Source organism: Mesocricetus auratus, unplaced genomic scaffold, assembly GCF_017639785.1.
Source record: "Mesocricetus auratus isolate SY011 unplaced genomic scaffold, BCM_Maur_2.0 Super-Scaffold_100006, whole genome shotgun sequence".
Lineage (NCBI taxonomy): Eukaryota > Metazoa > Chordata > Mammalia > Rodentia > Cricetidae > Mesocricetus > Mesocricetus auratus.
The window spans coordinates 14,850,237-14,863,523 of record NW_024429190.1 but is presented as its reverse complement, the minus strand read 5'-3'; the positions used below and the strand labels follow the sequence as shown (position 1 = coordinate 14,863,523).

Sequence of the window (13,287 nt, the reverse complement as noted above, 5' to 3'; positions counted from 1 at the left end):
GCATAGATGAAGGGACTAGAGGAGACATACAAATCTCCCTGGGAGGAGGAAATAAAATAGATTTTATGGGGATACTGGAGCCAAGGTTTTGGAGAGAATGGGAGGATCAAGTAGAAAGGGGAAGGGAAGATGGAACTGAAGGAGGGAATGAGAAGAGAGACAGCTAGAATTGAAGAGCATTTGATGGGAGGTGTGGAAACCTAGTGCAGTGGAAACTTTATATGAAGACAATCTTAATGAAGTTTCCAAATAAATGAGGGAGTAGGAACCCTTATGGCCATCTCTGTCATCAAACAAACTCAGTCCAGTGCCGGGACTGAGTTTCAGCCAACTGATTTGTTGGCTGAAAGGGTCCCATGGAAATCCTCAAACAACCCAGGATGTTGCCAAGACAAGAGGTTGCAATTCACAAACTGACAGTAAAGTCCCATTGCTGAAGACAACACCCACACAACTCACTGAAAATAGACAGGTCAAGCTGGTGCCTACATGGAACCTTCACCTCCATGTTCTAGTGTCTATGACATGGAACCGTACTCTGCAGGCTATCAAAAGAGAAAAGCAAACAGCAATCCAACCACAAAAACTTTGATCTACAATCTGTCTTGTCTGTAAAATATGCTAGGGCAATAGGGGCAAAAACCTTGTAGGAGTAACTAATCGATGTCTGATTTGACTTCAGGCCCACTCCATGAGGTGGAACCCATACCCGACACTGCTTAGGTGACCAAGAACCAGAACCTAGATAGCCCAAAGACCTAGGATAAAATCAAATATGACTGGTCAAAAAAAAAGTAACAAAATGACTCCTAATGATGCCGTTTCAGTCATCATCAAAGAGGCTTCCTCCTGCAGCAAATGTGAACAAATAGAGACCTACAGCCAGATACTGCACACATAGAGAAAGAGAACTTGAAACACAAAGCTCTAAATGAGATGTTTCCATCAATTCTCTCTCCTCAGAGCTCAGAAAACCACTAAGAAGAGGAGGCAGAAGGAGTTGCAGAGATAGAGAACACAAGGAGAACAAGGACCTCTAAACAACTGAGCAAATCTAATACAAACTCAGAGACTGAAGCAACAATCACAGGGCCTGGGTCTGCACCAGGTCCTCTATACGTAAATATACTTTTTTCTTTCTTTTTCCTTTTTTTTCAAGACAGGTTTTCTCTGCTAGCTCTGGATGTCCTGGAACTCATTCTGTAGATCAGGCTGACCTCAAACTCAGAAATCCACCTGCCTCTGCCTCTCAAGTGCTAGGATTACAGGTGTGCACCACCACTGCCTGGCCTTGCACATATTTATTATAGTTTTCAGTTTAGTAATTTCATGGGACTCGTATAAACAAGTGGGACTCTGATTTTTGTACCTTCATTAGGGTTATTTTGTTTTTCTGTTGGCTTGGCTTGTCCAACTTCAACATGATGGTTTACATTTTATCTTAATATATTTTATTTTGTTATCTCCTAGAAGCCTGTTCTTTCCTAATGAGAAACAGAAAGGGAGTGGATCAGGATAGGAGAGAAAGTGGGGAGGAACTAGGAGAAACAGAAGAAAGGGAAACTGTATTCATATTATATTGTATGAGAAAAGAATTTATGTTTAATAAAAGGGGAGAAAGATGTCAGAAGGTGCTGGCATACGCCTTTAGTTCTAGCACTCAGGAGGCAGAGGCAGGTGGATCTCCCAGTTCAAGGCCAGCCTAGTCTACAAAGTGAGTTCCAGGACAGCCAGGGCTACAAAGAGAAACCCTGTTTAATATTAAAAAAAAGGGAGGGAGGAAGAGAAAAAGATGTCTACTAACTGAGCATGGTGTTGCACACCTTTAATCCCATATATCACCGTGTCTGCCCCTCAAAAAGAGTCTTGTCCTTTTAAAATTGAATTTATACCTAATCATTGTTTTCAGTTCTGAAGAATGTGAACTTCTGTGTTTGTAATTAGCTTTATTAAATGCTGGCTAAAAGTGCATGCCTTAAAACCTGACTTACCTGAGTTTTGTGAAAGGAGAACTGACTCATGAGTTATCCTCCCACTTCTGCATGTGATCTCTGGCATCATCACATGTACACATACATATACACAACAGTAAATAAATATAATACTAATATTTTTAAAAAGTTAATGTGTTTCAATGTGGCATTATTTTTATGGCTTAATGAGGTTTGTACTACTAAAGTAAATGAAAAGCTATTTTTTTTCTCTAGGTTCTGGAACACTGGCCTCCTGGCAGGAAAGGATAAGGCCCACCAAAGTCATCTTTCACTTACACATGTAGCCAACAGTACCAACTCTTCCTCGAACCATCTCCCCTTCTGGGACTTCCAGAGCTAGACCAAGATCTGAAATTCGGATGTGTCCTGTGTGTGTTCAAACACAATGTACAAATCATGGGATGAAGTAACAGCATTTTAATAACAATTATAACTGGGAGGCAAAGTCCAGCTAAAATGCATTGATGAGGGCTGAAGATATAGCTCAGTAGTAGAACACTTGCCTAAAATATTGGAAGCTCTAGATTCCATTCCCAGTGCTACAAAACACACACAACAAATATGTATAAAAATAGTAGTATCTAGCCGGGCGTTGGTGGCGCACACCTTTAATCCCAGCACTTGGGAGGCAGAGGCAGGCGGATTTCTGTGAGTTCGAGGCCAGCCTGGTCTACAAGAGCTAGTTCCAGGACAGCCTCCAAAGCCATAGAGAAACCCTGTCTCGAAAAACCAAAAAAAAAAAATAGTAGTATCTAAAAGTTACATTTAACCTTTACCTGTGTAGTGAAATTTCTTATAGCACATTGAGGTTTACTAACAGCAAAAAATTAGATTTATACTTGAAGAAGACCTTTAGCAGTAGGTAGCCACAAGATAAAAACAGAGGTACCATATTATTTCCTTACAACTACCAGTGGAAATAATGAAATTAAGACCCTTTACTTAAAGACCTCAACTATGCAAAAAGTTTTATGTAAAGGAGGGCATAATGTTTGTTAAATTCCTATGAAAGTAGCAGATTACAAAAAAATGTTCTTCAAAGGAAACCTGTCATTAGATTTAGACTCACCCTATTAACACACTTAGTAAACTACTTCATGTCCTACAATATAACATGTCCTCTCCCCCTGCCTCTTTTAAAGTAGCTTCAATGCCAACACAAATCACAAGCTTAGAGTTGGATGCTGCAGACAAAACCTGGGAAAGTTATTTTTTCCAGCACCTTTCCTCTTCAGGGAGTCAGTATATGAGTTGGGTAACATGCAGAAAGCAGTGGCAGACGTAGACATAAAGCTACGTATTGATCACGCCCCATATTTGCCTTCAGGACTCAGCGACATTGACCTATTCTCTGAAGCAATCACTCTGGCTCTAGCTCATGCTCTATATAAGAAGATCCTTTTAGCCACTAAGAATTACTAGACAGAAGCTCCTTCTTAATATTGCTAACTGAGTTAGTGTAAACACATCCAGCATCTTAGTAATAGGGCCCATTCTCAGATCCAGAGACACCAAGACCAAAAGTACCCATGATGCTGACAAAAAGCTGACTACAAGAACCAGTCCCCATCTACCACCACAGGGCCCCCATAACAGCAATTCACACCCCGGATCTATCAAGGTGACAGCACTGAGGGTAGCATGCCAAGTATAGAGAGTTGATGAATAAAGAAAAATAAATATGGGTTAATAACAAAAACCAAACAGGAGGGTAAATACTACTTTGGGTTTATTTTCACATACTTCAAAACATCCATCATAAACATCTGGCATCTCTGGTTTTGCCTAAGTACAGGTGATGGCAATGCATCTGTTTGGGCCTTTGGTTTTTTTGTCTTTTTGTTTGTTTGTTTGTTTTAAAGAACATATCCTAAAGAGTTTCTTTCAGTTACTGTTTCTAGTCTGCACTAGTAGGCGATGTCCACATTAGCTTTCAAGTAGGTGTCCCTCTGATAGCCTACACTTAAGCATGAAAGCCTCTTTTTACTTACCATGATCATCAAGGAGGATATTTTCTGGCTTTAGGTCTCTACAAGGAAAGAAACAACAAAAAACTGTTATTCAGAAGTCAGTGCTGTAGTTCCTGAGCACTGAGAAGAAACAGCCATAAATATTTTGATGGCAAAAAGCCGTAGTTAGAAGGGCAGAAAGTAAATCCTCCCTCTGTGAGAAATATAAGCTGTTGCAGGCTTCAGACACAACTACAGGTAGTTCAAGAATTCTACAAAATTTTCTAGGCATAGTGATGCATGCCTATAAAAACTGAAAAGAATTCATCTCAGCAAGCATCATGCACATGTTAAAAATAAAATGAACTTCTTTGAATAGTCCTGCCAAGTTAAAGACATTTTAGTGATTCCAGGAGTAAGGAAAGCAACTAGTCCTTAATGAACATCACTCATTCTTGTTGTTAACATATTTTAGAAACACTCTTTTTTTTTTTGGTTTTATGAGACAGGGCTTCTCTGTTTTGGAGGCTGTCGGTCCAGCCTGGCCTCGAACTCACAGAGATCTGCCTGCCTCTGCCTCCCAAGTGCTGGGATTAAAGGCGTGCGCCACCAACGCCTGGCTGTTAACATATTTTAAAATGCATTACATTTCATGAAAAATACTTTCAAAGGCTTTATATTTAATTATGACTCCAAATTTGAGGATAGTCCAGCTTCCCTAAGTATCACTATCAATTGTGGACACATCACTTGAGCACAGGAAGAGGACAATCTGAAGCCAGCAGTGTAAGACAATATGCTAGAAATAATGCCATAGCAGCGAGATGAGAAAGAGGACCAACACAAGAAAATCTAGAGATCCAAAGTGAGCACCTGCCAGCAGCAGGCAGCTAGCCCCTGCCATATGCTCAAAGGCTCATGATGGATGTAACTGCTGTTAAGTCAGAAGGGCCAGGATAGACAGCAGGTAGGGAAACCATATGGCCTAGCAGGGGTTCCTGGTAGGGGCTGTTTTTCCAGTGGGCACATATGCATTCATTCTTAGGTACAAGAATAGTGAGTATTTTTTGGTTTTCCCTTCTATCCACCTGGTAATTTTTTAAAAACCTATTAAACATTACTAAAAATCCAACGAAGAATCTAAGCAATAATGGAGAGGGTACCTTAACTGCCCTTCCCCTATAATCAGATTAATTCCCATAATAGAGCCTTCATCTAGTGACTGATGAAACAAGTTGCAGAGATCCACAGCTAAGCACTAGACCAAATTCCTGGAGTCCAGTTGTAGAAAGGAGGAGTGACAATATGAACAAAGGGGTCAAGACCATGTTGGGAAATCCACAGAAACAGTGACCTAAGCAAGTAGGAACTCACTGACTCCAGACTGACAGCTGGGGAACCAGCATAGGATATAACTAGGTCTCCTGAATGTGGGTGACATTTGGGGGACCTGAGCAATTATTGGGTCCACTGGCAGTGGAACCAGTAATTATTCCTAGTGCATGAACTGGCTTTTTGGAGCCCATTCCCTAAGGAGGGATACCCTGCTCTGCCTGAATACAGGAGGGAGGGGCTTGGTCATGCTCCAAATGATGTGACAGACTTTGATAACTCCCCATGGGAGGCCGCATCCTCTCTGAGGAGTGGATGGGAGATGGGAAGATGGGAAGGAGTAGAAGGACAGTATCCATGCTTATCTGTTCTCGACTTAATTTTGGCAAGTGATAGCTATCCAGGAAGTTGTCCATTTCCTTTAAATTTTTTAATTTTGTGGAGTACATGATTTCAAAGTATGACCTGATGATTCTCTGAATTTCCTCAGAGTCCGTTGTTATGTCCCCCTTTTCATTTCTGATTTTGTTAATCTACATGTTCACACTCTGCTGTTTGGTAAGTTTGGACAAAGGTTTGTCTATCTTGTTGATTTTCTCAAAGAACCAACTCTTCATTGCATTGATTCTTTGTATTGTTTTCCTAGTTTCTACTTTATTGATTTCAGCCCTCAGTTTGATTATTTCCTGGCATCTACTCCTCCAGGGGGAGTTTGCTTCTTTGTGTTCTAGAGCTTTCAGCTGTGTTGTTAATTCTCTAGTATAACTATTCTCTAGTTTCTTCATGTGGGCACTTAGTGCTATGAACTTCCCTCGTAGCACTGCTTTCAAAGTGTCCCATAGGTTTGGATATGTTGTGTCTTCATTCTCAGGAGACAGCTTCCTGAACATAACACCAGTAGCACAGACAGTGAGGTCAACAATTAATAAATGGGACCTCCTGAAACTGAGAAGCTTCTGTAAGGCAAAAGACACAGTCAGCAAAACAAAAAGGCAGCCCACAGAATGGGAAAAGATATTCACTAACCCCACATCTGACAAAGGGCTGATCTCCAAAATGTACATAGAACTCAAGAAGCAAGTCTCCAAAACACCAAAGGATCCAATTTAAAAAGTGGGCTACAGAACTAAATAGAGAATTATCAATAGAGGGGTCTAAAAAGGCTGAAAGGCAATTGAGAAAGTGCTCAACATCTTTAGCCATCCGGGAAATGCAAATCAAAACATCTCTGAGATACCATCTCACTCCTGTCAGAATGGCTAAAATCAAAAACACCAATTTATGCTGGAGAGGTTGTGGTGAAAGGGGAACACTCCTCCACTGCTGGTGGGAGTGCCAACTTGTACAACCACTTTGGAAATCAGTATGGAGATTCCTCAGGAAAATGGGAATAAACCTACCACAAGACCCAGCAACTCCACTCTTAGGCATATATCCAAAAGATGCCCATTCATACAACAAGGATGTCTGTTCCACTATGTTCATAGCAGCATTATTTGTAATAGCCAGAACTTAGAAGCAACCTAGATGCCCCTCAACCTAATAGTGGATAGAGAAAATGTGGTACATTTACACAATGGAGTACTATTCAGCAGAAAAAAACAATGGAATCCTGAGATTTGCAGGCAAATGGATGACACTAGAAGAAACCATCCTGAGTGAGGTAACACAGTCACAAAAAGAGAAACATGGCATGTACTCCCTCATATATGGATTTTAGACATAGAGCTGGGGAGTCTCAGCCTACAATCCCATGGCCAGAGAGACTGGGAAACAGAACCTTCATTCAGTGCTGATGGAAGCAGAGGCAGACTCCCACGGCTAAGCACTGAGCTGAACTCAAGAAATCCAGTGACAGAGAGGGAGGACTGATGAGCAAAGGGGTTAAGACTGGGCTGGTTAAACCCCCAGAAACAGCTGACCTGACAAGGGTTAGCTCTTGAATTCCAGACTGATGGCTGGGAATCCAGCATGGGACTGATCAGGACCCCCTGAATGTGGGTGTCAGTGAGGAGGCCTAGGTAATCTATTGAGCCTTGGGCAGTAGATCAGTATTTATCCCAGGTACACAAATGGACTTTGGGCACCCATCCAACAATGAGAGACATACTCTCACCCTGGATTCTTGGGGAAGGGTCTAGGCCCTGCCCTGGATGAAATGACAGACTATGGACACCCCCATGGAGGTCCTCACCCTCCCTGGGGAAATGAGGGTATATTGGGTGGCTGGTGGGAGGGTGTGGGAGGAGGGGAGGGAAAGGGAGAGGGACCTGGAATTGACATGTGAAGCAACCTTGTTTCTAATTTAAATTTTAAAATAATAAATAATTTTTAAAAATCCACAGTCTATCTTTCAAACTACTAATATAAATTCTAACATGTTTCATTATTCAATCTCACTGCCCTGATCCATGTGGGGGAACACATATTTCTTGCCTTACCACCCAGAGTATGTCCTAGCATGTACTTCAGGAATACATCTGGCTACTAATACCTCATAGGACAACAGTCATCTGTGATGATATATTATTTATGATTTAGAAAGCAAAATCAGCCTCAAGCTACAGAGATAAGGCAGTGGTGGTACAGGACTCAGGATTCAGGAGACAGATGTATCTGTCTGAGATCAAGTTCATGCCTTTAATCCCAGAACTAAAGAGGCATAAAAGATATGTCTCAGTATATAGTCTCAGGATTCTCCAGCCACACTGAGGAGAAAGCATGGCAGTCTGGGATTGCAGTCTGATGTCTGGTGGAGCCAGGATCACCTTTCAGTTTGAGATAGAGGTAAGAGCTAGTGGCTGGCAGCTTTGCTTTTTTGATCTTCAGCTTGAAGCTTGAATCCCAATGTCAATCTCTGGATTTTTTTATTTATCACGCTGCAGTCATCTACACTGCCTAAGAGCCTATTTGACCAACTCACCACTGGAAAACTTATGTCCAACTTTACCCTCCCCTTGATTTTTTCCTCCACACCAGACTATTACTACCACTCTCTTCCTTTTCCTTTTGTTTTGTTCTTTGGAGGCAGGGTATCACTGTAGACCAGACTGTTCTCAAACTCTCCATCCTCCTAACTCAGTCTCCCTAAGTGCTGGGATTGCAGGTATAGGCCAATGACCCTTTATCTACTGTGTGGTCATACCCACAATCCCAGAACTTAGGGAGGCTGAGGTAGAAGGAAGAAGAGTTTGAGAATAGTCTAGTCATTGGCTTTTCAATCTACAATTCATTCACCAGACTAAGAGATCCAATGAACAGCCTAACATTCTTTTCTTAGTAACTTTATAATAGCATTTTCTCTGAACTGCTTACAACTACAACATTCCAACCAGATGAAATCTCTTGGTCCACACCTTATTTAACAAAAGACAAGTAAAATAGAACATTCCATTAAAACTACCAGTCAAGACTTCAGTTTTCTCCTTATAGAAAAGGCCAGAACAATAGAGCCTCTTAGACACACGTTCCTCCCTCATTCCTCTCTGTGAATGAATGCCATCCTATTGGGAAGATAAAATGACAATGTATGCTGTAATAGTGTTCATTGTCAATTTGACAATAACAAGAAAACCCTGCAAAATAGGCTTCTGATCATATCTGCCAGAATTTATCCAGATTTCATTAATTGAAATGGGAAGACCTGACCACTGTGGTCAGCACGACTCCCTGGCTCAATCCTGGCCTGCATAAAGTAGAGAAAACCCAAACAGCAATCATGCATTCATTATTCTCTTCTTCTGACTTCATTTATAATCTGACTTATTGTGGAATAGTACTTTAACTATGTAAAGGTGTGTTACATTTGTTTATGTTGTGGAATATTACTTTATGTAAAGGTGTTTTACATTTGTTTATGCCGTAGACTATTACTTTAACTATATAAATGTGTGTTACATTTGTTTATGTTGCACTTGTTTAATAATATAAAGGTGTGCCTAAGACACCTAGTTGATCTAATAAAAGCTGAACAGCCAATAGCTAGGTGAGACTGGAAGGCAGAGACAATAAGTATGAGGAAAAATACAGCGTTGAGAGAGAAAAGAGAATGAGAGAGAAAGAGAGGGAAGCTGCCCAGGATCAGCAAGCCAGGCAGCCAGACACAGAGTAAGATACACAGAATGAAAGAAAGGTAAAAAGCTCCAAGCCAAGACACATATGAAAAGGTTAATTTAAGTTATAAGAGCTAGAGAGAGAAGCATAAGATAAGGCCAAGCATTCACAACTAATAATAAATCTCTGTGTCATGATTTGGGAGCTGGTTGGTGGCCAAAGAAAAATCCAATTACAGAGACTAGCTCCCTCAAGTTCCAACTGCCTAGTTGAACTTCCCAGCTATGAAGGATCATAACACGAACTATGAGCTAAAATAAATTTTTTTCTCACTTAATCTGCTTTTGGCCAGGGCATTTTATCACAATAATAGAGAAAGAAACTAAGACACATCCCAACTGTTCTAAAATGCTATATGTTTAGTAGGTGAATGTTTCTTGTAGTTGTTTCAATACCAGAATGGTTTTGATATTCACAGCAGGCTGCCTCCTAACTATAGTAATACCTAGAAACGAACAAAAACAGTACATAAGTATCTTTGTGAGGTCAAATTTGGGCTGGAATTCTGGTTGAGCAATTCTTGGGTTAACAACATTAACAGATGTGGTCTAAGAGCAAGTGGCCAGTCATGTCTGCCTTACAGAAGCAAGCCATAGTGGTTTTTCAAAAGCAATATGATTAATTCAATGTGAATTTGGCCTCAAGTCAAACAGCCCAATGGAATGAGGAGACTAGAAATTTGAGAAAAACCCTCTGTTCATCTACTGGTTCTAGATAAACATTCCATGCTCATTCAATGGAAATAAGAGTGCTTTCAAAACATGGCGCTGGGCTATATATTTACAAATCCTTACTGCACTGCACAATACCCTAAAAATTAGCAAGAATTAAAAATTTTAAGCTCTTACAATAAAATGGAAGAGGCTATGGCACCAAATATGAGCAATAAAAAATTTGCAAACTCAACCTGTTCATATTTTTTTGCATTTCAAAAGACACCATTAAGAAAATGAAAAGCCAAACCAGAGGGAATTGGGAGATGACTAAGTTAGTAAAATGCTTGTCTTGCAATCATGAAAACCTGAATTTGATCACCAAACCAGGAGAGATGGCTTAGCTGCTCTTCCAGAGGACCCAGGTTCAATTCCCAGCACCCATATGGCAGCTCACAACTGCCTGTAACTCCATTTCCAAGGAATCTGTCACCCTCACACAGACATACATGCAGTCAAAACACCAATGCACATAAATAAATAATAAATCTTTAAGAAGGAAGGGAAGAAGGGAGGAAAGAAGAAAGGAAGAAAGCCAGCAGGATGTGTATGCTTGTAATCTCAGCAATGTCAAGACGGGACACAGTCAGATGCCTAATGTTTGCTGGCTAGTCAGCCTGGTCTACTTGGTGAAATTTCAGGCCAGTTAAAAACCCTGTATCAAACAGAAGGAGGAAGCAGCTAAGAAACAATACCTGAGATTATACTCTGACTTCCACCTACCCACACACCTACATAAATAAGTGCAAGCATGCATGTGTGCACATACAGAATAGAAATAAGGCAGGGAAGAAAGGTGAACCACAATAGAAGGAATTTTTAATTATATAGGGTAAAGAACTTGATTCCAGAATATTTAAAAAATATTCAACTCAATAATAAGACAACATATGGCCCAATTTTAAAATGTGCCAACTATCTGAATAGAATTTTACCAAAGAATATTTAAGAATGGCAGTAAAAGCTTGAGGCTATGGCATGCATAGCATGCACATATCCTTAAGTATGAATCCTAGTACCACCACCACCACCACCAAAAAAAAAAAAAAAAAGGAATGGCCAATACTAGACTTTTTGTCACTGTGACAGATTTCTTTTGGTTCATAGGGTGGCTTCAGTGCTTTTACGACTTTGATGAGAAAGAACATCATGGTGCATAGAGTATATGACAGAGGAGCCTGCTCACCTCATGGTAGGCAGAAAGCAGAGAACTGAACAGGAAGAGTCCAAGGACAAGATATAGTCTTCAACCCTTCAAAAGCTTACCTGTAGAGACACACTGCAAACAGTGGGCAGCGGGACTGTCTGGTATGACAGTGAAGAACTGAACTAGACAAACATACCTATTTGCTTCGTAATTTTTGTTTCAAATGAAAGTTGACTTCTTAAATCAAGAAATGTTTTTGCAGCTGGGTGGTGGTGGCCCTGTAATTCCAGCACTTGGGAGGCAGGGGAAGGTGGATCTTGTCTCTGTGAGTTCAAGGCCAGCCTGGTCTACACAGCAAGTTTCAGAACAGCCAGCTCTACACAGAGAAATCCTGTCTCAAACAAACAAACAAAAATGAAAGAAAGAAATACAAAGTATACTTGTCTTCTCTCAGGACTCGCCCAACACATACACTTGATTTCATTCCGCTGACTTTTGTTTTCTCTCAAATGATTTAAACAATATGTTATAAGGCAGAGGTATCTGAGGTATTAAACCAACCATGACAGCTCAAGATTCACACAAGCAAGGCTTTGCTGCCAGGATCCTGTTTTGCACTTGTGGGCCTGGGAAGCTCATTGCTTGAGCCTTTGGAGATTTACAACAGCCTCACTGCCTGACACCACTTCTGAACCATCTTAAGCCAGGTACCCTTCATGACTTCCTGTTTCAGAAATTCTACCTGAACAAACACAGAGGAAAAAGAAAAAGATGGAGTACTCACTTAAAACCTGAGATAAAAGGCCCTATGACACTATGGCTTCTTCTAATGCCCTCACCTTCCATCTACATAGATAAAAATCAACCGACATAGCATAGGACCTAGAAGGTCCTCAATTACTTCTGTCTGCCTTCTTCCAAGCACTTGAGTTCCAGTGGACTGCTATGTTGGCTTTAACCAGAATGCTCACAGGAGCCCTTCCATCCTGATGAGGCTACCCTTTTCTTCCCACTGTCCAGCCTCATTAAAAGCAGGACTCCTAGAAATATTCTCAGGAGTTGACCCCATGCAAATGTATGGAAAGAAGAAGACTCACCCTGGCCAGACTCAACTATGCCACAGTACCTGCTTGAAGCAAGACACCCTGGCATTGTGCCACTTCCCTTAGGAACTCAGTTCTGACTGCAAGAATTAATTGAAGCCCTGTCATGTTTCTTACACAGAAGTTCTTCCTTTTTGCTGATTTTCAGAATGCTGAAAATTCAAACTTTTTAAATCATATGGTTTTAATAAAGTTCATCTCTAGTGGTGCTATACACCTTTAATCCTAGCAGAGATGGATGCAGGAAGATCTCCAAGTTTGAGGCCAGCCTGGTCTATATAGCAAGTTTCAGGGCAACCAAGACTACACAGTGAGATCTACCTTAAACAAAACAAAACAAAACAAAACCTCATCTCTCTGACACATGGTTTAATAAAAATTGCTAGGTGACAACCCCTGGAAACAGGACAGGAAGACATTAAAAATAAAACACCATTTTCTTGAAGCATACCAGTGTAAACAGAAGAGAGGGTCACTTTTAGAAACTCAAAGTTATTCATTCACAAAATATTCAAGGCACCACTGAAGGTAAGCACTGTGGATACAGAGGGAGGGAGACACAGACCAGCTCCCATGGAATGCCCCAATCAAACATTCTCTGTGGTGCTACCTGAAGGCCAAGTAACCACTAGATTAAGAAAATGATTCTTCTCCAGACAATCCAGGAATTCACCTTGAGGTTGAAGGCAAACAGGTGGGTCTCAGCTGAAGTCCCTTGTAGCCTGATTTACTCCAGAGTAATCCATAATCTAATGCCCTCCACATTTTATCCCTAAATCAGTGTGACCTGACTCTACCTCTAAATAACAGCAAATGAGGCATGCTAATTCAGATGTAGCACCTTTGTCTCTTAAAGAATCATGGTCAGTGAAGGATTGAAAGCTGAAATAGAAACGATAAAGAAAACACAGAACAAAGGGATGCTGGAAATAGAAA

The 13,287-nt window shown here is 40.8% G+C and overlaps 1 protein-coding gene across 7 annotated transcripts in view; it reads right to left on the bottom strand.

Annotated features, from left to right (window-relative positions):
• Grk4 (G protein-coupled receptor kinase 4) overlaps positions 1-13,287 on the bottom strand; it is a 92,568-nt gene that overhangs the window by 17,669 nt on the left and 61,612 nt on the right. For all 7 annotated transcript variants that reach the window (XM_040746944.1, XM_040746946.1, XM_040746942.1 and 4 more), the window contains 2 exons: positions 3,986-4,023; positions 2,271-2,360 (listed from right to left, as the gene is read on the bottom strand). In XM_040746944.1, the coding sequence (XP_040602878.1) occupies positions 2,271-2,360; positions 3,986-4,023 (128 nt within the window). The remainder of the gene's footprint in view (positions 1-2,270; positions 2,361-3,985; positions 4,024-13,287) is intronic.